This window comes from Urtica dioica, chromosome 1, assembly GCF_054948205.1.
Source record: "Urtica dioica subsp. dioica isolate 48M chromosome 1, U.dioica_male_clone48M_v1_H2, whole genome shotgun sequence".
NCBI classification, from domain to species: Eukaryota; Viridiplantae; Streptophyta; class Magnoliopsida; order Rosales; family Urticaceae; genus Urtica; species Urtica dioica.
In genome coordinates, this window is record NC_142756.1 from 8,236,348 (window position 1) to 8,263,876 (window position 27,529).

A 27,529-nucleotide genomic window follows, 5' to 3' on the forward strand; every position below is an offset into this window, starting at 1 on the left:
AGCAATCCTTCTAGACGTTATAGAAGAGTGGAATTTTCAGGATAGAATAATTTCAATAACCCTAGATAACGCCACAAACAATGACGCCATGATGAGAGCCTTACGGCTTAAGATCCCCAATCAAGAGTGTCTTTTACACCAAAGGTGTGCAACCCACATCATAAACCTCATAGTGAAAGCCGGGTTTAGGCATTTTGACGAGTGTATCCGTAAGATTAGAGATGCCATATCTTGGTTAAACAGTTCGAACCAAAGGGTAGACGACCTTAAGAGGCGTTTTTTAATCAACGGTCTTGAGGAGAGACAATACCACACCGATAACAGGATTAGGTGGAACTCAACATTTTTAATGTTGCATTCTTTCTTATCCGAAAGACATATAGAGATTACACGAGAATTCGTGAACAGAAACGGAGGCCATGACATAACCGAAACAGACATCGCAAGGGCTAAGGTCTTTACTCATTTTCTTCACGTTTTTTACGATGAAACATGTGCATTGTCTGCTGTTTACACACCCACATCTTATTTAGCCATACATAGTGTTACAAAAATTGCCGAACATCTTCATGATTGTAACCATTTTGAAATTTTTCAACCATGCGTAGAATCTATGAGAGCAAAATTTTCAAAATATTGGGGAACTACAAAAATTCCTTACTTATATGGTTTTGCATGCATTCTAGACCCTCGAATGAAATTTGGGGGTTATTTGACATTTTTACAATATTTAAAACGTCATACTGGACAAGATTACGTTACACATGATCATGCTAGGGTCGTGGAAGAGTTTTACTCCTTTTTCAGGTTCTATCAGCGCCAAGCTCCTGTATGTCCCGAGCCGAGTCCACCTCGACAAGCAAAGGAATGTTCCGAGACATAGCTCGTTTTGCTCGAGGTGGAACTTCATCTCCAAGATCGTCACCGCATGCCCAACCCACTGAAGATACGGCTTCCAACGACGAGATCGCGTTATACACATCTCAACAATTTGCCTCCATGAACCAAGACGACCTCAACTTGCTAGCGTGGTGGCATCAACACGAGAACATGTTTCCGATCTTGTCGAAGATGGCCCGAGATGTTCATTCGATCCCGGTGTCAACGGTGTCGTCCGAGTCTGCATTTAGTAGCTCGGGTCGCATCCTTGATGATCGTAGACAAAGTTTGAAACCCGAAATGGTTGAGGCTCTCACCATATACAAAGATTGGTGTCAACATGAACAACGTTCTAAAGAAACATTTGTGAACATTGATCTTGTTGATAACTTTGATATTAACTTTCAAAGCATGACTATTAATGAAATGTAGTCTTGTTGTAATGTTTTATTCATAATATTGTTGTAATGTTTTAACTTTATTTTAAAAAAAAAATTATTAATAAAGATGAAATTCAGTTTACATATTAGTACCTTCTTTTAAAATTTTAACACTTTAGTCCTTTTCATTTACCATTTAAATTTGATTTTTTATTTTTTTTAATTCCTTATTGGAAGTTAATGGAAATATGGATTTCCATTAAGCTTAACAGAAATTCCATTTCCAATAAGGAATGGAAGGCATCAAAATGCCTAATGGAAATACCATTTCCAATAAGCAATGGAAGGTAGCTTATTGGAAATGGAATTTCCATTACCTTCCAATAGCCGGGATGAATAGAGACCGGCGGAGGAGGACTCGTCCGGGACATTTTAGTGAGCTCATGGAAGTTTCTCACATGTGCGGACATGATTTTTACTTGGATGACGAGACATCTTTCATGTGAATGTGGAATTGAGAAAATATCTTTATTATTGAAATTTAATTTTGTTTTTAATTTGTGTTTAAATATTCAATTAAATCAAATTACTAAAAAAAATTAGAAAAATTTTGTTAACACTGCGATTAGATCCAATATTTTATGTGCACAGTGTGGCTGTGCATTACTTTATTTCAAAACCGAAATTATATGCGCAGTTGCCATTAAAATAAACTAACAAATAAAAACCAACGGTTACACATGTTCCCCTCTTACGTATTATCTCAATATTAAATCTAAACCACACTGATTGGGCGCCAGATCCCAATAACAGCCAATTTGGTAGAAATTTTAGAAATAGCACACAACATTTAATTTCCGGAGTCAAATAAACACGCGGAACATTATCCAAATGTGAAATCAATAATTTTCCTATAGGTAGCTTATGGTTTCTTTATAACTCCATAATACGATAGAAAAACTTGTCACAGCAGAGATGGCCTTCGTCAGCTGCTTATTTTACTTATATTTAAATGTATAGTTTACAAGACGATTAGTTAGATGATTAAAAAAGTAACGACTTATAATGTAATGGAGAATCATCCATTAAACGCACATAAAACAGTGAAACCACAAAACACATTATTTATTTAACGTTCGCCATTTCATTCTTATTCATTTCAGTCGTCTGTAAAATAATGTTCCACTGAACTAAAATAGAAACTTGGAATACAGAAACTTGAAGATTCACATCGGTCCCAGCGGAAAGATAGTCATATTTCGGATTCCTTTTATAGTCAAAAACTCAAAAATCTCAATAATTTATTTCGACAACAACATCAAATTACACATTATGAATATTTGGTACCATGAGTAGGTCTCAATGAGAATGAATTTCCATGCCTAGATTTCTCATTCACTTGCAGCTGCATCTTCGGGAGAAACACTTCCTCCATCTACAAAATTATCCCAAAACAAAATGTTTAGTTTCATCATCTCTCTTCCGCAGCATTTAAAACACGATTTGTGAAGAAAAAAAAAATTTGAAACGAAGTGCAATTAAGTTTTGTATCGACAGTAACTAGAATACCTTCACCATTTGCAGGAGCATAAGGAGACTTTCGGTATCGTGTCTGCTGTTGTGTTGGCTGAAATGCGGGAATATAGAAAATGTCAAACATGTATCATAAAACACATTATACAAACAATATAGAAAAGGGTAACTAATGTTTATTATTATTTTTTTTTAAATGGAGCCCCACAAGACTAAACACCAGGTTCAAGAAACAAAAGGTAACTACTGTTGAACTTGTAACTCTTCGGCAAAAAATCACTTCTATGGTATACGTTATTTACTCAATCAAATGGCGAGAAATTGTTCCAAATATGCTATTTTGAAGTCTGCTACCAGTGATTTAAGATGAGTTGTAAGGTAAAAGTTATCACTAGAAGCTGTTATGGACTAAGGCACCAGAGTGGCCAAAGAAGCTTCTTCCTAATGTGACCCAACACACCAAAAATGGATGATAGCATATGATTTTGAGTCTTTATAGAAACTATAAAAAGGAGGATATGAGTCATCGTCGCTTCAAGATTGTCAGTTTCACATTTGTGCCAACGCAATTCTTATATAGGCGAAAGGTGATCCGTCAAAGTAGTCCAACAAATTAAAGGTGTCATTTACGCTCCAGTTAGACACTAGAAAAAATTTCCACTCCACGCATTTGACCAAAAACAGATCAATCTAATCAAAGGATTTCAGTAATTTATACTTGAAGCCTGTTTATTCACCAAAAACATACTGTTTTCCCATTTGTGTCATCTAAGCAAGCATCTACAAGTTCTCACAGCAATCTAGATGCTATCAGGAGCTATGGTAATATCAGATTTTCAGCTATGATGTGATCGATAGACACCACTAATCAGAATTGTGACAAATGAAATCAAACTTCACAGACTTGTCATACCTGCAACTTTGGCCTAAGGGCTTCAAGTGGTCCTTTTGGCTTCTCAACGCCTTGCTGTTAACATATAAGACTGAGATTAGTTTTCCACTAAAACAAAGATACTATATGATGTTGAAGAAATAAAAGACTACCTTTCCAAGCGCCCAATCAGCAGAATCAAAGTAAGCACGTTCATGATCCTGACACCAAATCAAAGCCTTTAAATCAAGAAACACCACCACATCTATTTTTTTTTTTTATTGAGCTCAGAAAACAAAAAATCACCTTCGAAATCAGTGGTGGTTTCTTGGGCATCAGTCCACCGTACTTTTTCTTTACAGCTGCCTCCTAAAACGAGCACAAGAAATACAGTTTACAGAGCACTTTGAGAACCTTATACATCAATAAATAATAGTGATAACATTGACAAGTGCAAATGAATTCGAATGATTTTGGTGAGTTTTTCTCGGAAACAAAACCAAAACACCAAAACTGAGCAACCTCTTGTTTTTCTGATGGCATGGATTCAACGTGCTCTTGAACTTTGCCATCTTCTGCTCCCGACATGATGTCCAAGCACCACAAGCAAAAACGCAGCTGCAACAGATCACAAAATGAAAACTTCTAAAATCTGATGCAATTGAGTTCTGAGGAAATGAAGTCAGATTTCCATTTGTTTCGGATGTGATATGCCTACCACTGTGAAGCTCATAAACATAATAGGGTCAAGCAGATAAAAACAACTTTGAAAGTACAGCTCGAGATAAAAACAACCTCTATCGCTCCAAATGACATAATGACAATGAACATTTCTGACAACATGATAATAAGATTATCATACACATAGTATTCCTATTTATAAAAACTAGGACTTTTTTCGAATTCAACTCAGTTCTTAATTGAGAATTCTATCATTTCCTCGAATGTTTTTTTTTTATTTCATAACAGTTTAGCTAAAACTAACCTTTGTGCTAACAACAAATCGCTGCAATCTAATAGATATCTCATTAATATACTGTACCATTATAAAAATAAAAAAAAAAATAAAAAAAAAAAAAAAAATCCAGATCCATAGAATTTCCGGAATTTGCATTTAGATCAGGGGTGATAAAAGCGGTGGATTAATCATTTTTCTAAAAATATTCCTAAAAGTGGTTAACTAAGTGTGTCTGTAAATTAGATCCAAACGCTTATATATATAAAATTGCAAAGCTGACTAATAAAATCAAGCAAAGATGGCAAAAAAAATTTGAATTCCATCAATAAACAATAAATCCCAGGTCAATACAAGTGTTAATTTGAATTCTAAATCGAAACCCCCGATTTTTTTCAACATTCCAAAATCTCCAGCTTTAAATTTGGACCCAAAAAATACGAAATAAAGTAGAAAATTCGCTCAATCAATACCACAACAGTCATTAGACCTACAAGCTAATTCTAGCTTCAATTTCACAAAATCCAAGCGAAACCTTGAATTTTCCTCTGGATTTCCGAGAAAGAAAAGAACAAAATTTTGAACATTCACCTTGGAATGGTGTTGAGGTCGGTTTTGTTTCTTCTTCTTCTTCTTCTTCTTCTTCTTCTTCTTCTTCTTCTTCCTAGCTGTCTCAGTAGTCCTCTCTCTCTTTCTCCCTCTCCCTCTCTCTCGCAGTTCTCCGATGTCGATTCTGTGGGAGCGTAGTTTTTTTTTTTTTTTTTTTTTTTTTGCGTGTAGAATGAGGTAACCTGATGAGGTAAAGTTTCTAAGTTTGCTAATTTGTCCATAGGTTTATTTCTTATCATTTTAGGCCACAACAGAATAAATTAATGGGATATTTTCTAGGGTCCATTAGTAAAATAGTCAACTTAAACGTTTGATACTGCTAAATAGTCAACGTTTAATAAATTTTAGATAAATAGCAATTTTTATTTATATACAGACATAAATCTTAGATAAATAATCACCTCCATATATTAAGTCACGTCATTATTTATAGTTATTTACCTAAGATTTATCAAGCGTTGACTATTTAGCAATGTCAACGTTTAAATTGATTATTTTCCTAATTTTATGTATTTTCTATTGTACGACTAAAAAAGAGATTTTTTCTACTTTAAAATTTTTTTAAGTCACAAATAGGGCCTCGTTAGGAGAGATAAATTTTTCTCTCATTTTTACCCTCATTTTAACGAATTGTAATGATAATTCTACCCTTACTTCAACATTCAATTATAACATATTAATCAACTTACCAATTAATTTGAATGATACCAGTTATTCCATATTTTCATTCTCTCTTCATCTACTTCATTTCCTTCCTTCATTCAATTAATTTTGTTGCATGTAGCACATAACGTCTATTGGTTTACATGATGAACACGCGGGATCGATATACTTGTGTTTGGCAACCTCGTCTACGAATGTGCACGTAGTCTGACAATGTTTTCCTTGTCTAATTACATTGCACACATATGCTCAGAATCATACCTGAATAAGGTTAGAAGAATGTCAATTTTTTAAATTTGTAACGATGGTATCATGAAATCAATCTCTTTGGTGATGACGTTATCACGAAATCACCATATTCTGTGACGTTGTTGTCACAAAACAGAACATGTAATCCATGATGATATTGTCACGACGGACAAGAAGATTTAGTGATTGCAACTATTGCAGAGTCGTGGTTGGAGATCTCAGAAGCACCACCCTCCGTATTTAGAGATGGCATATCAGGTTGATTTTGAGTTGAAGTAACTAGTGCAGAGTCGTGGTTGGGGATTTCAGAAGCACCACCCTCCGGCTTTGGACACGGCATATTAGATTGAGTTTGAGTTGAAGCAACTCGTGCCGAGTTGTAGTTGGGGTTCTCAAAAGCACCGTCCTCCGGTTTTGGACACGGCATATCAGGTTGAGTTTGAGTTGAAGCAACTCGTGCGTAGTTGTGGTTTGGGATCTCAGAAGCACCGTCCCCCGACTTTGGACACGGTATATCAAAGTTGACACTTGGTTGCTCTGGCTACAATTGCTCCATCTCTCCTACTGAATTCAATTTTGATATGTCTGTTTCTCCTTCTGAAGATGCAAATAACATTTTAAATTTAGGTCGGACCCAATACTATCTCGTGGCACCGACCCATTCTGTCTCTTACTTAACATAGAGCTCATGAGTAGAAGGTGAGAGTTGTAGCGTGACATACAATGATGCAAGAACTCCTCGTAAGTCGCTTTCACGGATATTAAGATGGCCCCACTAGTTTTGGTCAAGTAACGTGAAGATTTCACCCATCTTTCGCTATGTTTGACAAAGGTATGAACGTCTCTCATCACTGCATATGTTTATCACAAAATACACATGTTTCATGATATTGTTGTCACGAAATATTCAAATGAAATCTGATTTTTTGTGACAATGTTGTCAAGAATTCTTCATCGAAAAGATATATGTTATCGCGAAATAGATATGTTTTGTGATAACATAGTCTCGGAAATTTATTTCGTGACTACGTTGTCATGAAATATTTAAACAAATCTTGTTTTTCGTTGAAGATTTGGTGACCTTGTTGTCACGTAGACCTTAATTTGTGACAACATATTCACGAAGTTTACGACAGAAAACCAAATCTGTTTAGTGATTTTCGGAGGCGATCGCTAACAAATCTTACAGATTTTGGAAAAACGTTCAACAAAACCTAGGTCATATGAATAACTTACCGGAATCGGCTTAATGTCGGAGCTTGCTGATGCAGAAGTGAGAGAGAGTTTGGAACTGGTCGGAACTTGGAAGTTTTCGTTGTGCTGCGGGGCTTTGTCGCTCTACTGGGAGAGAGAGGAAGAACACGGGCGTACGGGATATAGGGCTTTGTCGCTGTCCTGGGAGAGAGAGGAAGAGCACAAACGTGTCTAACATAGAGAGAGAGAGAGAGAGAAAGAGCTGGTCGGAGAAAATGAGAAAGGCAAAGGAGAGAGAGAGAGAGAGATAGAGAGAGAGAGAGAGAGCTTAGCTGGTCGGAAAAAATGAGGAAAAGAGAGAGAGAGAGAGAGAGAGAGAGAGAGAGAGAGAGAGAGAGAGAGAGAGAGAGCTGGTTGGAGAAAATGAGAAAAATGAGATAGAGAGAGAGAGAGCTGGTCGGAGAAATGAGGAAGAGAGAGAATTAGCTATTTTGATTAGGTGTGTTTTTTTTAGATAAAAAATGGTAAAAGAAAATAAGGTAATTGTGTTAAATAATATAAGAGTAGATCAATAAAAATAAAACTCTTTCTCTTGAGCTAGTTCTATTTGTGATTTTTTTTTCTTTGAAAATAGTTGTAATAAGAAGGAAATTTATTCTTAGAATGGGCGATTTCTATAAATTTATCTACAGCCTTTTTGAAGTAAAACAAAATCTTTCTTTTTCAAACAAATAGAACATATATATATAATTAACATAACTCGACTAGCTGATATTGAGAAAGTGTTGTGTATGTGGCATCCAACTTGAATGACTTCACGCAAAAAAATAAAAAATAATAATAAATAAAAATAAAAAAATCCAACTTAAAATGCTTTAAGAAACATCGATGGGTAGATGGAAAGAGCATTGTAGCTATGTAACCGATTTCAAACTTGATTTTAAGGAAATAGCCATAGATAAGTCTTACTTTTAATGTCTTAAAATATAATATATGTAGTAGTGTCTTCGTGTTCGTCGCGATCTCTGGGTTCTTCAAGTTCGTCGTGTTCTTCGCTTGAAAATACAAGAAACGTGAACTAGAGGGACGCGAAAGGTTTCTCCTGGCGCGCTCTCCGACGCTCAACATTAGTCGTTATTTTGACAAATTGGTCATTTATCAAAATTTACCATAATTAACGTATAGAAATGTTAGATACAATCATGTAAATGCTATCTGATTAGTGATGTCATGTCACCAAATGTGGTTAAATTTTAAACATGCTTAAAACGTTAGTCAAATTGCAAATCCAACGTTTTAAGTGGTCTAGTACGTGAAATTTTTTTAGATGAAAAAAATAACGTTTGAGATACTATATTATATATTTAAAGTAGAAGAAGAATCTCTACTCACAAATCAATGTTCATCATTTTTTGGCCATAAACACAAGTAGAGTTTATTCGTATTGATTTTTTTTTTATCATAAAGATAAAAATGTCTCCAAAAAAATTTTAATATATTTTTTTCAAACTTAAATATTTATGGACATGTCTCTATATATTTTTTCCTCCAGACTAGAATATATTAATTATTCCGCAATAACGCGCGGGACATTCTACTTGTAAGTTGTAACTATATAAACAAGAATTTAAGTGATTTTTTTAGAATAGTTTCATAATAAATAAGTTAATTGTTATTTTAATTTCTATAAAATTAGTTTACGTTTATTTGATGTGTTTAAATCACATTATATCTTTTCTTGGACATTGTTTTTTATTAGCTTATTTGTTCAATTAGCATTGTTTGTCCCAATAATTACCACAACTAATTTTTTTTGTTCCAATTACCATTACAAAGAAGTTTACTTTCCTTTATAAAAAAAAATAACGTCAGTTATACGTTCAATAAATTTAAGAAAATGTATTTGCTTATGGTTATTTATTCACATTAATTGCTTGTATTTCATTTCCAGGTGGTGGAAGAGCATGAAAAGATATTTAATCAACAGAAGATGATTAGTTAATCATGACAAAAGCGAGTTTTAATAATACGCTTCCAGAATCTAAATAATTCGTGATCTAATTAATAACATTCTGAAAATTTCAAAAAAAAATTCAAAGAAAAATCCTAAAAGAAAATCAGTCACAGTAATCATTTCATTCCACCGAATCGCTCTACTCATTCTCCGAATAAACAGCAATACAAACCATTACAGTAATCAGTCACAGTAATCATTTCAAACTGAACAGCGAATTATTATTATTATTATTATTATTAGGGCAGTGACAAAAATGAAACAATGAAATTTGTTTTTAGCCTATATTTTACAATTTTTAGGGAAATAACCAACAGGTTTATGTGACAATAATTAAGGTCTGATTTGTCTTCATTTATTAACAAATTCATCATTTTTTCTCTCTTAATTTTTTCCTACATTTTTTTTTACATAAAAACTTTAAAAAACCATATCTATCTCATACGAAATCGAAATTGAGTGATTCCAAATCCTACGGATTCGTGATGCCGAGATCTTCAAAAATAGATCCATTGTGTTTGATGAAAAATCATGTTTAATATCATAGATGTAGAAAAATCACGTTACTACCTTAAATATGGAAATGACTGAAATTTTTTGAAATTATCAAACAAATAAATGAAAACGTAAATATGATGCATTAAACATAATTTTTCATATCAAACACAATGGATTTATTTTTGAAGATCTCGACGCCACGAATTTGTAGGATCTGAAATCACTCAATTTCGAGTTCGTATGAGAAATATACGAATTTTAGAAGTTTTGATGCAAAAAAAATTATTTGAAAAAAAATAGGAGAGAGAAAATGACGAATTTGTTAATAAAGAAGGGTAAATCAGACTTTAATTATTACCACATAAGTCATTTGGCTATATCACTAAAAATTATCAAACATAGGCTAGATCGAAAATCATATGTTTAAAGAGGCCTAGTTACTTACAAATCTCTTATTATTAGGGTAATTTAGCAAAATAGCCAAATCAAACCTTTAAAATTGCTAAATAGTCAAGGTTTTGTAAATACTAAGTAAATTTCCAGATATCATTTAAGACACTTCTAAATTTACCAAAACGCCCAGACATTTCCCGCCCATAAGCACACGGTTTACTTTTAAAAAAAATGAAAGAGGCAACGTGTAACCGAGAATCGAGGAAGTAATAACTGCAAATTTAATACCGATTATCTCACCCCCGATATTCACTCCGCCATTAAGAAAAAAAAATCTCTCCCAAAAAATTTTTCAAACCAGCTCCTCTTTCCGACGAACAACAACTATATTGGCGACAACCGACGAGCTGGAACGATTTTTCCGACCAGCGCTCCTCTCTCCGGTTGTAACAGGTATGCATGTGTGATTTTTTTGCGATTGAAACTCTTATTTACTAATGTTCAACCTCGATTTACATATTAAAATATGAAAAAATTGTTCTTTTTTGGAATCGATTATGAAAATAGATGATATTCAACATTCCTCTCCCTATGTGTTATGAATCCGTGTATTATTGATCATTAATCCTAAAATTTACACAAAACCCTATTCATGACAACGAAATTTGGGGGAACCGACTATTGTGATTTAAAAACATAATGCATGTTCTTCAGTGATTACTATGTATTTGTAAATCCTTTTGAATGTTTAAATGTTGTTGAAACGGGTTTGATGTATAAATCTTGATGTGTTATATCTATATCTTGATGCGTAGTAAAATGAAATCATGTTTCAGTGTTAATGTATGGGTAATACCATTGTGAATCCGTTTAAAATTTTGGGTGTTTGGATGTTAGAAGGAAAAAATAGGTGTTGATATATTTTGCAGTAAATCTAAGTAAATATTGGACAGTCCAAATTTTTTCGTGAGTAAATCTTTATTTACACATATTTACCGCCGAGTATGTCAATCTTTCAAAGTTGCCAAATACATTATTGTTGGCAATGAAATAGTAAACCATATATTAATGTGGATGGTAAAAAAAAATTGGGAAAATAACACATTTATACCACGTGTTTTAGTGAAATGTCGAGTTTAACCCTCGGTTTTCAAAAATGTCGAGTTCATACCCTCTGTTTAACTAAAATGACGAAATTATAACATCTGTTTAATTTCGTCATTTTAGTTAAACAGAAGGTATAATTTCGTCATTTTAGTTAAACAGATGGTATGAACTCGACATTTTTGAAAACCGAGGGTTAAACTCGACATTTCACTAAAACACAGGGTATAAATGTGTTATTTTCCCAAAAAAATTTAACAAATATGTAACAATTATTTATGGTTTATTGTAAAGAATGTTAGTGATTTGAGTACAATGTCTAAAACTTGATGTATAATTTCTATAGCATGTTGTGAAGCTATTGAAAGTAGTTTGAATGAGTGGTAGTATATGACTAATACCATTGTAAATGAGTTTAAATTGGTGTCTTTGGATTTTACAAGGATGTAGGTTTGTTAATATCTGTAGTAAATGTGTGTAAATATTAAGTACTATTATGTTTGGTTATCTGGAAGTGTTTATTTACGCATATTTACTGCATAAGTTGTCAAAAGCTTAACTTATTTACATATATAAAACGTAAGTATGTATTAACAAATATGCACTTATTTCAGGGCATAACCACTTAACTCACCATGGCAAGAACAAAAACTCCGGCTGTAAAAAACAAAGAGCTAACAATTACACCATCTTCTGAAGTAGAGGTAAAATTTAACATTTTATGATATGTTTGAACAAATATTTGTGTCTAAGTATATTTACAACAAACCTTTTTTACAATGATGTTACGTAATGATATTGTAGGTACCGGCAAAACCTTCAAGAAAAATAGTTAAATCCCGTAGAGAGAAAACGGGCAAAGGATCACAAACTACCCACACCAACCACAAGGTAATTTCAAGATAAACATTAACAACATATGTATTTATGAGTAGTTTGAAACTAACTTGAGAATTTCAGTTTGGCGAGACAAGTTGGGATACACATCAGGGAATAATAGCTCACTCTCAGTTTGATATAATGTATTTACTCAAAAGAAGCCTGACAACTGATTTCCAGAAGGATTTATTCAACCAAGGTCCATTTGGAAAGTTCCAACACTTACAAGGGACCACATACCCTAAAAAGTTAATACATCTACTTGTCTTATCACAAGTACATTCCGAGGACCCTACTGAACTCCTTTTCAACATAGGGGGTAATGTATTGGTATTCAATGTCTATGATTTCGAGCTCTTTTCAGGTATACACACAAACAACAATTTTTATTTACATAACTTTATAAATTATAATAACTGAAAACATGATAATTTTTCAGGATTGAAGTGCGGGCCAATTCCTGAAATTGACAGCAATTTGCGCCCTGAAAACTCTCTCAAAGATTAGTACTTCATGGTGAGTGGTACTAAAAAAGCACGGTATTTACTTGGAATGTTTTCCGGAAGCTTCGGCGGGAGTGATGAAGATAGGATTGCGCTGATGAATGTGTGCATCCTTAAGCTGATGGTGTTATCAAGGGAACTAAAGGTCGAAATCAATGATAAACACCTTCGTATGGCGGCTGATCCTCAACTGTTTTCTTTATATCCATGGGGCCAAGTCAGCTACAACGCACTATGTGCATCGATGAGGAAATTGCAAACAGGCTGTGTTGGTACCAAAGGATTCAACATTGAGCGGTTTCTTCAACCCTTAGTTGCATGGGCATTCGAAGTAATTCCGGAGTTTGCAGCTCAAAGCTTCACAACCCACCAACCCGAACATAACATTCCTCGAATGTTGAAGTGGGCTTTCGATTGCACCCCAACCTACGATGAGCTCAAGGTGGCCATATTCGAAAATACCAATGTATTTACTATAAGATAAAAATTATGTAAATAATTTAGTGTAAATACTAACAACATTTTGATTTGTAAAACTATAAACAGATTGGGATAATCCCCGTGATACCTACAGAAGAAGAGTTTGCATTGTGATTCAAACCACGTGATGAATCAAAACCCACTGTATGACATCCTCCTACGTAACGATGACATAAGTCCAACATCCAGAAAAGGGAAATCAAAGGTCACCAACAACGCAACCTCCTCAAACACTTCATCTCCGAATGATGTGAACGAGGAAATCCAATTTCTCGAAGAAGACTTAGATTTTACACATCGCAGAATGTATAAAATGCAAAAAGAAATAGAGGACGTCAACGAAAAATACAACAAGTTGTTGGAAATCGTAAACAAGTTTATACATAGAGAGAATATTTCCCCTCCAGCACCTCCCAAGATAGTAATCTTCTAAACTGTTACTAATTAATGTATTTCTTATATTTAGACTAACAACGTAATCTCAAACAGGTTGAAGGAACACCCAACAATAACACCGAAGACGTTATCGCGCACGACAGTGATGAGGAAGACATGAACCAGGTAAATAATAGTACCTGAAAACTTCAATATTCTTTTTATTAACATTGATTAACGTTATGAATTTACAGGTTGAAGTAAACATTGACAAGAATACCGAGCCTAATGCACAGATTGAACAAGAAATGACACACGTCAATACTGAAAAAGAAATGACACAAGTAAAGTCGGCACATGCAACTGTATTAACATATATTAACATTATATAACTATATTCATTTACATATGCGAACAGGTTGAAGACGCCACTGTTGTACAAACCAAAGTGGCAACAAGCATCGTGACACAACCTAATGCCCAGCTTGAACAAGAAGTATTGGAAGAGGCAATCAAGTCATATCAATTGACGTTGACAAAATTGGTATGGAAATAGCTTCCTCTTCAATAACATAAACCTATTGTTTATCTATTAGGTATGAAACACCTACAAAAATTATAATCTATACTTATTTACAACTTTACAGATGAAAATGAGATCAAAGAAAGATAAAAATAACAATCAAAGAGAGGAAGGACAGTCTTCAATTCAGCCAGTTGAGTACGTAGACGTAAACATCCAAAAAGATGGCACAGTAGTGTTTGTAAATAATAAAACTTCAAACAAAAATAAATCTTCTCATTTGTACTAGTAATTCTAATATTTATATGAACCATTTTATGGCAATCGTTAACCAGGACATTGTGGAGCATGACATATCACATCTGTTTGGACCAGACAAATTAGTGAATTACAGCTCAGTATGTTACAATACAAATTTATATTTACAACTTAAGGCTTTTTGTAAATAAATTATTAAAAATATTTCCATGACTCATTGAAGAGATTACAAGATGATTGGCGATATATGCTGGATAACGTTGACATCGTTGCTGCGACCCAGGTCCCCCAGGTTGGTGACGAAAAAGCTCCAACCGAAAAGGAAGAAACGAGGGTGAAAAAGCGTCTCAAGAAGGACGGCGAACCAGTTGCAGTGAAGCTTGCCATCAATGAGAGACCTAAACGCGTTATAAAGAAACCAGGAATGCTACATTCCTCATATGTCACGAAGAAGAAAATAACAAAGCAGGTTGATGAGAATCCAAGCAGCCAGCCTAGTTTCTCACTCAACATCGACGATGTCTAAACCGTTTATCTTGCTTTTTAATTCAACATCAGGATTTCAAAGTTTATTCTATTACTTAATGATGTGTATTTTAAGATTTATGTTTGCTAATTCTTTTGGTACTTTGGATTCTTCGTTAATCCAAAGAAACATACATATCAGTAAACTTTGTCATTACTAAGACCTATATATTTTGATGTTATTGGTTAAATTGAAACATGACATATGTAAATCTAGGTAAATAACCTGTCGACGCAAATGTAAATGAACACTCAACCATCATTATTTACATAAGTTTACTGATCGCTACAGAAATCAACTTAAACTTTACAAGAGATATTTACAACTTATTAATATATATTAACAAATCGGTGGTTTGGTCATATTTACATAGGTTTACTGATACCTATAGATATCTATTTACTGTAGTTATATTTACATAGTTGTTAATTAATGTAAAATAGTAAATAATAAAACAAATTTCAAACAAAAGAGTTCAACACCTTTATTTGTAAAAAACAAAAAATCAACAATTAAATAGCATCTTATTAAAAAGCAGCTAAAAAACAACATAACTACACACATCCTCTTTTATTGTGACCTAGTTGTCCACATTTGCTACATCTTTGTCGATATGACTGAACTCTTTCCGACTTGGAACGAAACATTTTCTCTCTAGGTCTCCCAACTAAACGTTTCTGAACCGGTGGTGGTATTGTCACAACATCTAGTAGCAGCTCCCAAACTCCATCATGGCAAACAGGAACTACATCTATGGCATACGTTGCATAATAATTTTGTTGAGAATAATATGCAAGTACATAGTCAATGGGCCTCAAATTCCTACGATATAAAGCAGCTACAACATGAGCACAAGGAAAGGCTTCTAGTTGCCAATTATTGCAACTGCAATATCTAGTGTTGGTGTCAACAATCAAGCGTCCAGCACCGTCAACAACTTCAAACTGACACTCATTAATAGCATAAACCTGAAAATAGTTGAACGTTAGTAAATATCATTATTATTTACACGAAAATCATTATAAACTTACGTTCATAGTCCTTGCAGCTTCTTGGGACTCAAATAGCATCTCGAGACCAGTTGTTGTAAGGCCTGATTGCATTTTTGGAATAAGAAGTCTTTTCTTATTGAACCAGTCTTGAATAAGACTACGATAACACAAAACCAACATTGCCACAGGCCAACCTCTTGCTTCTCTCAAAACTGCATTCAAGCACTCCGAAATATTGGTAGTCATCACATTAAACCTCTTTCCTGGAAAATGACTTCGTGACCTCAATTCTGGATTGGCCTGCAGCAAATATTTTTTTATCTTCTTATTAGAGCACGAGATAATGTTCAAAAAGAAATCAAACTCTTTTGGCGTGTAAGCCTTAGCACACCTATAAAACAGAGGCTGAATGAAAGACTTCCCAAATTTTGTTTTGCCGTTCGCCCATAAGTGTTGCATGCATATATCAAATTTGACCTCGGGAAATACATCATGAACTGCCTTAGGGATTGACAAATTTCTATCCGATACAAATACCAAGTCCTCTTTAGCCCCATAAACATGCCTCAATTGCACCATGAACCAATTCCAAGATTTGTCATTTTCAGAATCAACAATACTAAAAGCCAGTGGGAACAAATGATTATCCCCATCCTGAGCAGTCGCCAAAAGTAACGTACCATGTGATTTCCCTTTCAAAAATGTGCCATCCACCAAAATAACAGGCCTACAATACTGGAATCCATGGACCGATGCCCCAAGAGCCAAGAAAAAATATTTGAATAACTAATCAGGATTTACTTCTGTAACACAGTATGAACCTGTGTAAATATAAAAACAGTAAATCAGTTATGATATATTAACTGCCAAAGATGTAAATCAATGTTAATACAAATACAATGCTACATACATTTCCAGAAAAACTCAAAGCCAGAGAGTCATACTTAAAAATCGAAAATATCTGGATTCTTTTCAACAATCAAATCACCAATAATAGGTAAATGACTGTATGAATTTTCATAGTCACCACGCAACTCTTTTGGCACCTATGCACGTCTCTTCCACGCCTTGAAATAACTAGTATCAACTTTATACCGAGTCTTCATTATTTCAACAACACCAACTGCTAAAATTTTATCAGCCATTGAGCCCCTAAAATCATCTTTGATACACTTGCTTATCAACGACGACGACGCCTGCTTATGTTTATGAACAATGGAAGATCCGTAACAATTATGTTCTTTTACAAACGTTCTAATAACCCACATATTTGATGTAGAACATACAGACGCTCTCATCATCCAGCAACATCCAACATTCAAACATACAATAGTATATCGGGTTTTGCTAGATCTCTGAACTCGGAATTCAAAGTTACCACGAAGTGCAATCATGCTCATAACGGCCACAAGAACATCATTTCGCGTAAATACGTTATTGACATTAACATCAAAATTCATTGGGAAGTTTTTCAAATCAAGATCATCGTAAATAACAGTTTGTAAATCATTTAAATTACATTCTGTATTTACACCACCTGAATTGTGATTCTCCCGCCATTGGCGTTCAAAAAGCTTAACTGCATTATAACAGCAACGTCAATATACGTAAATAAATTAATAAACTGTGACAAACCTCAACAATGAAATAAAAAATAAAAAAAATTCATCACCTGATTCAATAAGCGAAAAACCAGACATGGCGAGAAGAGAGATGTAACAACGTTTGAAAAATTTTGGGCGTTAGAAACAAGAATTTAAATAATAAACGATACAATATAATTCTAGCCGAAAATATCAGAAATAATATATAAAAAGAAACAGATATATTACAACTGCCACGTCCATTTAGTTCCTAAAATAAAGGGAATCATAAATTGACTAAATCTTGTTCACACTTATATCAGGAAAACAATTCAAAAAATTTCGGGAAGAAATTTAATCCGAAAATTCAAATATGTAATTCAAAATTCAAACACACATGGACAATTTTCGGAAATAAAAAAAACTATTATTGGGCCACGTCATCAGCATGGCTATTTACTTAGTATTTACAAAACCTTGACTAAATAGCAAATCATAACGTTTGACTTCGCTATTTTGCTAATTTTATGTTATTATTATTATTATAATATATATATATATATATATATATATCTATATATAAAGTAGAGAAGACCTCCTCTCATGAAACACTATTCAATTCAATGAACAGTATTCCGTGTTTTTTTTTTTGGAATTTTTTTTTTTTGAAAACTTAAAAAAATATATATATTTGACCCTAAACACAAATAGTGTTCATTCGTACCATTTTTTTTATCAGAAAGATAAAAATATTTTCATAAACTTTAAATATATATTTTTCAAACTTAAATATTTATGAACATATCTCTATATATTTCTTCTTTCAAACTAAAATATATTAATTATTCCGCAATAACGCGTGAGACATATATTGCTTATTAAATAATAAACAAGACTCATCCATAAAAAGGACATCTACATCACAGCTAGTGAAATCAACAGAAAAAATCAAACTCATGAACTAAGCAACCATTAGATCAACAAACCATAGCAGAGTCGTTTGAAATTGACATTATATACATCGATGCCTGTTGAAGCTCGACCTGGTCGATTTCGTAGTAGATCGGATTCAGCCAAACTCGATAAATGAGTCGTCGGACAAGAGAACGTTCAGATACCGACGAATGGGGCAATAATAAATAAATTAATAAGATTTGGTGATGTTGTATTCTTAATAAATAAATAAATAATAAGTCGATTTCGCAGAGAGAAAATTTGGTGATGTTGTATTATTGTTTTAGCCTTTCTTTTTTTTAATTTTATTAGTAATAATAGTAAATAAATAAATAAACAGCGGTCAATCACTTTAAATCTCTTATCACATTTCTAAGTACTGAAAATATAATTCATAAAAAAAAGCAATTACTGAAAATACAAAAACATTAACTATTACTATTCGTAGTTAGTCTCAAATGAAAAAATTTCTACAACGAAGTTGAGGTGATCTAATGATAACACAAAAATTCTATTTTATATAGAGATTTGTAACTAACTAGGCCACCTAAAACGTTTGATTTGGGATCTAGCCTATGTTTGAAGATTTTAGGGAAATATCCAAACGTATTAGGTGGCAAAATATTTTTTACTTTTTTGTCCTTCAATAATTAAGATATTTTTTAAAATCACGTTATTTTTTTTCCTTTTTTGTGCATGTTAAATTCCTATTTTATAGAAAGTAGTTACCAGATATTAGAATCCACGTTCTCTCTCTCTCTCTCTCTCTCTCTCTCTCTCTCTCTCTCTCTCTCCACAAAACCAGATCTAGGTTTTATTTTAACCTTCAACATGCCAAGCAGATCGGCCGGAGGCGGCGGAGGAGGTCGGCGAAGGCTCGTCCAAGCCAGATCGACGCCCACATGAGGCGGTTGACGAGAGCGTAGGGGAAGGAGTCGGTGTTCTCAGAGTCCGGAGGGAGGCCGTGGTCGGCGCTGCGGAAGGGGGTTGCGACGAGCCTCACGGCGGTGGTTGGCGGGAGAGACGATCGGAGCTTGGTTAGAGGTGGCCGGACACTCACTGTTAATTTTTTTTTAACAGTGAAGATTTTCGAATGTCAGTCTTTGGAAAAATGTAGAGGTACAGATTATTTATTTACAGTTATTTCCATTCAGATTACTTAAATGTAGAGAATGAGATAATTTCCAGTAATTTACGTTTAATATCTTTGTTGACAGGCAGTAACGTCAGTCTTGGTGAAGCCGTTCTAGATTAGCGCGCCGCGTGATTAATGATATCTTTGATAAAATATTTTTGTTGAGATTTGTTAGAGGTTTAAGGCTACGTATAACAATTTTGAAATTGTTTGTTATTTTATATCGTTATTGTCTATTATTTAATATAATTATATTCATTATTTCCATTTGATTAAGTAAAAGGGCAAATTAGTCTATTAATTATTGACACCTAAGAACGTTGGCTATTTCCCTAAAAGTTATGAAACATAGGCTAAAAACAAATTCTATAGTTTCAAACTGGCTATTTTGCTACACTGCCCTTTTATATATCACATGAATAATGGCACATTAATTTTTTTTTATAAATTACATTAAATAATTTAGCATTATTATAATCTAATCAATTTATATATTAAATTGAAGTGTTTAATATTTAGATTAGACATTTAACTAGTGGATAATTAAATTAAATCATTTAAATTAAAAACATATTCTTAATATTCTCTTGTACCAAAAATAAAGATTACTGTCAAAATTTATATTATAATTAGAGTAAAAATCAAACTAAAATAGTGTTAATGTAAAAAAAAAAAAAATTATACTTCTTTTACATGAGTCTAAAAGTACACTAAAATAATATATATATATATATATATATATGTGTGTGTGTGTGTGTGTTATTTTTTAGGGCGTTTTAGAAATATGATCAAAAAGCAAACTTTTTTTTTTATTTTAGCCCATGTTTGCCAAACTTTATGAATATAGCTAAACGGACTAATAAGCAAAAAAAAAAAAAAAAGTCTGATTTGTCCTTATCTATTAACAAATTCGTCACTTTCTCTCTCCTACTTTTTTTCCTACACTTTTTTAAACTTCAAAAAACCATATCCATTGTGTTTGATGAAAAATCATGTTTAATGTCATAGATGTAGAAAAATCACGTCACTGCATTAGATATACAAATAACTGAAAATTTTCGGAAATCATCTGAAAATAAATGGAAACGTAAATATGATTTTTCATAAAAAAAAAAAAAATAGATCTATTTTTGAAGATCTCGGCGCCACGAATCTGTAGGATTTGGAATCACTCAATTTCGAGTTCGTATGAGATAGATATGAATTTTTGAAGTTTTGATGAAAAAAAATGTTTGAAAAAAAGTAGGAGAGAGAAAGTGACGAATTAAAAAACAATGAGAGAAAATGATGAATCTAGAAAAAAAAAACGTTATATTTATTTAAGAACAAATATAGAATTTTATTTAATTACCTCATGCCACCTAATGTAATTGACTATTTTTTCTAAAACTTTTCAAACGTGGGCTGAATCTCAAACCTTGAGTTTAAGGTGTCCTAATTAGTTACAAAATTCTTTTTTTTTTTACAGGGTTGATGTACATATATATACATAAAAAGACATACCAAAACATTGAGGCATTCGAACAGTCACCACTTATCCACATAAATTTAGATTCGTCATGTATCCATAAATTTACTACCGTATCAGATGGTTTGTTTTCAGAAATCTTTGGACTTTTTTTTTATTTGATAGCTTGATGGCCATTTTTGTAATTTTAAGAGGTTCAGAAGACAGAGACAGTTTTGTGATTTATTGAGTTTTTTAGTGTTATTTTCGTACAATGGTATACATGTAATTTCGTAATTTTGAAAGGGCATAACTGTCCGTTCACTGTAGACTTAACAGTGAAATGAGTCAACGTGAACAGTGCCGAGGTGCTTTATATATATATATATATATATATATATATATATATATATATATATATATATATTTATTTTCTCAAGTGTCTACATCAAATGATTATGCCCATATAATTAGACATAATTGTGCGAGCATATTAACCACTCACTTACCAAGCAACGTTTCATGAATGACAGAATATCAAGAATGTGGCTAATTATTCTAGAAGAAAATTTTCATAGTACATGTATATAATAAGTTAAATTAAACTTTTATGTTCAAATTCCATAAATTTAATGTTAATCGCATTTTTACCAAATGATCTACCTAAGAGATGATATTTTCCTCGGTCATGTTTGTTCAAGATTTTTTTTATTTTTAGAAAGAAAGTTATCTCCAGGACAGTTCCTTAACAAGGCCTGTCGGGCCAAAAGTTCATCCACACAATTTGGAGGAAATGAGTCCTTCAAAAATTCAAAGTCATCAAATAAAAGAAATTAGTTTAGAGACTCGTACGCTTAAAGTGTGTTTAAGACTTCAAGACATTAAGTGTGTTCTTTTAAAGAAGAAAAAAACAGTACACTATTTTATTTTAGACGTGGTTGTGAGTCACGTTTGTTGAGGTGGTGGAATTTGAATGGTTATTAGCTTATATCACGTTTGTGTTTTGCCTTTGGTAATATGTGATAGAGAGGAAAGATGGGTTCTTCTGTTCTTATTCATTACTCGCCTTCATATTTGAACAACAGATTTTATCCTTCAACCAATTTAGTTGGCTCATATAATTGAGGGATCCCCAATACACCCCAGCAATAGCATTAATGTTGGAAATAGTTTTTATTATTTCCTTTTTTTTCATAGGTTATGCTTTCATATTAGATGCTCGAATATTTGTGTTTGGTGACAAATTCCTAAACATATGCGCTCTATAGTTATTCAATTATACCTGTCTTTTCACCATAGGTTTAATTCATATATTATAGCTGTACTTAAAGCAAATGTTAGATAAGTACTAGAAGGTAGAGAGAATCGTGGAAACTAATCTATGGTGGTGTTTTGTATGAGAAAGGGATATATATAAAGTGACAGATTAATTTAAATTTATCACTTCGTGACGAATTAATCAATGAATGTTTAAATTATCCGTTGTAGTCATGTCAAATATCCAATTTATCGCATTTATCGCATATATATATCGACATAAAAGGCAAATATATATATATATATATATATATATATATATATATATATACACACACATATATACACATATGTGTGTGTGTGAACAGCTATTACCGCACATAGCTAAATACCATACGTAGGGTAGTTAGATATAGTTGTTAAAAATTTATACTATTATTTTAAATTTATTTATTTATGTAAAATTTCGCTTTTATGTTTCGATCAACAATGATTGGGACCGACCATGTCTATAACAGACGTAGCTAAAGGTGTAAACTAAGGGAGGGTTTAGTGTGATTAAAAAAAAAATTAAGAGAGACTAACTTGTAAATTTTTAAGATAAGAGAAAAATTAGCAAAAATGAGAAGAAAAAAAATTGAGTTATAAGCATGTAACCCCTTTCAGCCTAAACTAGTGTTGTCAATTGGGTCAGACCGTCTGTGGACTAACCGGTCCAGCTCTTTTCGAAAAAGGGTTGGGTCACACCAGATTTCAGAAAGGGTCAAGCCCTAAAAAAGTCCAACGCGTACTCTAATTAGGACCGGTTCGAGCCCAACCCTTTTTAAATAAAATAAAATAATATTATATTTTTGTTTCAAATTTATGTTTTTATGTATAAAAAGTACTTTTGACATATAAATTTAATTTTTATATTAATGATGTTAATGTTTTTTTTACAAACATATTTTTTATTTTGAATAAAATTATATTTTTTATATTATTTTCATAATTATAATTTGGGCTTTTTAAGGCTCGGCTTTGGCCATTTTCAAGCCCGGACCCGACCCTCAGCCCCGAGTATCGAGCAGGGTCGAGGGCTTGGTCCTGATTTGGGCCTAGGTCATATTCTTTAAGTCCGGCCCGACCCTCTAATAAAAGGGTTTGACCATCCCAGCCATTTTGACACATTTAGCCTAAACTGCCTCTTTTTGTGTCGACAACTCATTTAAGTGCACTTTGAATTTGAAGTACTTAGGCCCTCTTCAACCAACAACTTCAAATTTAGTATTAAACTTACACTATTTTAATGTGTTTATAGCGCTAATTTTTTTTTCTACTCCAACCACAACACTAAATTTCACATTAGAATACTATTCTCTATTATTATATAATTAAAACTAAATAATTTCTTTATTAATAAATATTTAATAACTTTGGTAGTCAATAAAAGTACAATAGAAATAAAAGGAGAAAGTTTTACCGTGTGCTACAATTCAACACGAAATCTAGTGTGATACTGTAGCTGCACTAAAAGATAGCGTGAATTATAGTGTGGTTGGAGGGTATTTAACGCTAAATTTGATGTTTTGTCGTTCTATTGGTGTTGGCCTTAACTCCTAAATTTAACTATACCATTAAAAAGAAAAAATTACGATCACTCTATTTTCACCCTCTTGATAAATTTGTATTAAAAAAAAAGTAAACTTGAATATAAATGCTACAAAACGTACAATATATATTTTTCTCCAATTATTCGCTTTTATTTTTCACAACTCATTATATTTATTGTAATGTATAATTCTTCTACAAGCTTGTAATGACTAATCTCTCAGCAGGCTATAAAGAAAACCCTGCTTAATCATCTCGTGGATCCCGAACAGAACGCCGTCCTTTACCCCCATTCGGCCTCATTGCCCTAGGAGGCTTCTCCGCTCTGTCCCAGTAGAGGCGTTTAGACCACAAAGCAGCCTGGAATTTGCGGAACCATGCACTAGCCATAAGGGTCTTTTGCCACATGTTGGCAAACGGGTGGATGATCGTTATCTATAACGTTAACTGGCAGAAGGACTCAAAACTTCGCTCACCGATCAAAGTAAAATGGCTACCTACACGTTCCGCGTTGCAATCGCGCGACAGCTGAAAGATTCACGTGCCTAAATGAACACAGAAGAAGCGACGACGAAAGCTAATAGGGAGGTTGAGAATTTTGGCTGGAATGATATCAATCAAGACCTAACGGCATTGGCGTCCTTATCCGTACAACGATTGATGGCCAGTTCTCGAATAATCAGAGCACTATCGCAGGCTCAAAATTTGGGGGCTCGGATCCAAGGTCAGAGTGGTGCTCAATTCTGATTCTCTCAAAATTTGGGGGCTCAGATCCAATGTCAGAGTGGTGCTCAATTCTGATTCTCTATTGGTATAATCTTAAAATTAAATAGTTTTTTTATTAATAAATATTTTAATAAGTTTGGTAGCCAATTAAAGTAGAATAGAATATTAAAAAAAAAAGAAAAAAAAAGAGAGAAGATAGTGTGGTACTATAGCCACACTAATAGATAGTGTGAATTGTAGAATGTAGTTGAGGATATTTAACACCAAATTTGTCATTAAATATCTTTTATTGGAGTTGGTCTTAGCTCCTAAACCATACCATTTAAAAAAAAAAAAAGTTATGATCACGCTATTTTCATCTGCTTAACAAATTTGTATTAAAAAAAAATTAACTTGAATATAAATGCTACAAAACGTACAGCATATATTTTTCTCCAATTATCCGCTTTTATTTTCACAAATCATTATTTTATTGTAATGGATAATTCGTCCACAAGCTTAAAGAATAGCAGATAGATAGAGAGAGATGAAAATAAAGTCAAAAGAGGAAATTAAAATACTCCGTATCCGGACAAAACATCACACAACCGGATAAACTCGTCCCACATCACCCCATTCATCTGCTGAACCCACCACACTTCCCAAACACACACCTCACTCGCCGTTTCGGCACGTGAATCTCACACCCCCGAAACCCTCCTTATATTCCATATCTAATCATATATTTACGTGACTGATTGATTGCCATTTTCTCGCTCCTCCCATTTTTTTTCTCTCACTGGAAATCCAAGTTATACACACACACACACATACACCTATACACACAGATATATTATATTATTATATTCATACGCAATGGCGAATATCAATGACCTACCGGAGGCGATACTGTCGAACATCTTCTCGTTCATCTCCGACGCGCGGACTCGAAACTGCGCTGCGCTCGCGTGTAGAAGATTCCGGTCGCTGGAGCGTTCCACGCGCGTGACCATCGCGGTTCGCGGCAACGCGCGGGACCTCCACCTGATCCCGCAGTGCTTCGCCGCCGTAGAGGATCTAAACCTCTCGCTGATCTCCCCGTGGGGCCACGCGCTCCTCTCTGGCTCCTCGGCGCTTCTCCTCGACCCGGCCTTACTCGCGCACCGCCTGCGCGTGGCCTTCCCCGTCGTGAAGTCCCTGACGGTGTACGCGCGCTCGGCGGCGACGATCCACGCGCTGGCCCCGCAGTGGCCGGGGCTGAGGCACGCGAAGCTCGTGCGGTGGCACCAGCTCTTGCAGAGCAACGCGGCTCAGCCGGGAGAGGATTTCCACGCGCTCTTCGAGAGCTGCCCTTCTCTGACCTCTCTCGACGTCTCAGAGTTTTACTACTACACAGAGGATCTGCCTCCGATTCTGCAAGCTTTCCCCGCCACGGCGAGGTCGCTATCGAAACTCAACCTTCTAACGCCTTTCCTGATGGAGGGGCTCAAGAACGTGGAGATCAGAGCCGTCGTCGAGGCTTGCCCTAATTTAACCGATCTCCGGATCGCTTGCCGGTTCGATCCGAGATACCTCGGCCACGTCGGCGACGAGGTTCTGACGGCGATCTCGGAGGGGTGTCCGAAGCTAAGGATTCTCCACCTCTCCGCCGGCCGGAACGAGGACGAGGCGGCGGCGGCGGAGGAGGAGGAAGAGGAGGCGCGGATCAGCCGGGCGGCGATGGTGGACTTCTTCTCGGGGCTGAGCTTGATCGAGGAGCTGGTGATGGAGGTCGGAAAGAGCGTGAAGCACAGCGGCGTCTCCCTGGAGATTCTGGCCGGAAAATGCCCGGCGCTGACCTCGCTCGCCCTCGGCCACTTCCAGGGAGTGTGCTCGGGAGTGGCCGGGTCGCGGCTCGACGGCGTTGCCCTCTGCCACTCGCTCCGGTCGCTGACCATCGGAAGCTCCGCGGACCTGACGGAGCTGGGCCTGATCGAGATCGGACGCGGCTGCCACGCCCTGAGGACGTTCCACGTCACCGACTGCCCCGCCATCACAAGCAACGGGCTGAGAACAATGGCGACTCTGTTGAGACGCACGCTGGTGGACGTCCGAGTGGAGGGCTGCAGAGGGCTGGACGCGGCGGCCACGATCTCGGCCGTGGAGCCGATCCGCGACCGCATCCTGCGGCTCCACGTGGACTGCGTGTGGGCCACGGAGGGGCGGGGCCGGAAGAGGACGAGGTACGCGGAGGAGAGCCCGTGCTGGGAGAGGCTCGAGAGCCTCTCGCTCCGAGTCAGGGTCGGGGAGCTTCTGTCTCCGCTGCCCATGGCGGGGCTAGAGGACTGCCCCAACTTGGGGTCGATAACGATCAAAATCGAGGGGGACTGTCGGAGGAGGCACAAGCCGAGCGAGGCGGCGTTCGGGCTCAGCACGCTGGCGGCCTACCCGAGGCTGGCCAAGATGGAGCTCGACTGCGGGGAGACCATCGGGTACGTGCTCACGGCTCCCTCGGGGCTCATGGACCTCAGCCTGTGGGAGAGGTTCTTCCTCAACGGGATAGGGGTTCTGAGCCTCGAGGAGCTCGACTATTGGCCGCCGCAGGACCGGGACGTGAACCAGAGGAGCGTGTCTCTCCCCGCCGTCGGCCTCTTGGCCGAGTGCCTCACTCTCAGGAAGCTCTTCATCCACGGGACCGCGCACGAGCACTTCATGAACTTCCTCCTCGGGATTCCCAATCTCAGGGACGTGCAGCTCCGAGGGGATTACTATCCCGCTCCCGAGAACGATATGAGCACCGAGATGAGGGTCGATTCCTGTTGCCGCTTCGAGGACGCTCTTAACAGTCGTCCCATTGAGGATTGACTAGTCATAAAAAAAAAAAAAAATAAAGAGGAAGATTTTGTAATGGAAGTTTTTTTTTTTTATTAGTTGGAACATTTGCTGTTGGCATGCCATTTATACATGTTTGATTGATTGATGACTGCGGGTACGATGAGTT

At 35.4% G+C, this 27,529-nt stretch overlaps 2 protein-coding genes across 3 annotated transcripts; one reads left to right on the forward strand and one right to left on the reverse strand.

Annotated features, from left to right (window-relative positions):
* Window positions 1-2,380: 2,380 nt before the first annotated feature.
* On the reverse strand, window positions 2,381-5,417 carry LOC149406980 (cAMP-regulated phosphoprotein 19-related protein). 2 transcript variants are annotated; one of them, XM_089610363.1, is made up of 8 exons: window positions 5,268-5,417; window positions 5,210-5,237; window positions 4,186-4,281; window positions 3,970-4,032; window positions 3,837-3,884; window positions 3,706-3,759; window positions 2,829-2,886; window positions 2,381-2,694 (listed from the first exon to the last, which is right to left on the reverse strand). In XM_089610363.1, exons 3-8 carry the CDS (start codon window positions 4,249-4,251, stop codon window positions 2,651-2,653), a joined length of 333 nt encoding a protein of 110 aa, XP_089466489.1. In that variant the 5' UTR covers window positions 4,252-4,281; window positions 5,210-5,237; window positions 5,268-5,417; the 3' UTR covers window positions 2,381-2,650. The 2 variants fall into 2 exon arrangements, with proteins under 2 accessions (XP_089466489.1, XP_089466482.1); XM_089610356.1 differs by having other exon boundaries at window positions 5,210-5,417.
* Window positions 5,418-25,043: 19,626 nt separating this feature from the next.
* MAX2 (RNI-like superfamily protein) lies at window positions 25,044-27,508 on the forward strand. The gene has a single exon (XM_089610389.1). The coding sequence runs from the start codon at window positions 25,426-25,428 to the stop codon at window positions 27,391-27,393; it is 1,968 nt and encodes a 655-aa protein (XP_089466515.1). The 5' UTR covers window positions 25,044-25,425; the 3' UTR covers window positions 27,394-27,508.
* The last annotated feature ends 21 nt before the right edge of the window (window positions 27,509-27,529 follow it).

Coding starts and splice junctions, on each gene's coding strand:
- LOC149406980 (XM_089610363.1), bottom strand. CDS start 4,251: ATGTCGGGAGCAGAAGATGGCAAAGTTCAAGAGCACGTTGAATCCATG. Junction 3,885..3,969: donor AACCACCACTGATTTCGAAG/GTGATTTTTTGT, acceptor ATTTGGTGTCAG/GATCATGAACGTGCTTACTT. Junction 2,695..2,828: donor TGCTCCTGCAAATGGTGAAG/GTATTCTAGTTA, acceptor ATAATTTTGTAG/ATGGAGGAAGTGTTTCTCCC.
- MAX2 (XM_089610389.1), top strand. CDS start 25,426: ATGGCGAATATCAATGACCTACCGGAGGCGATACTGTCGAACATCTTC.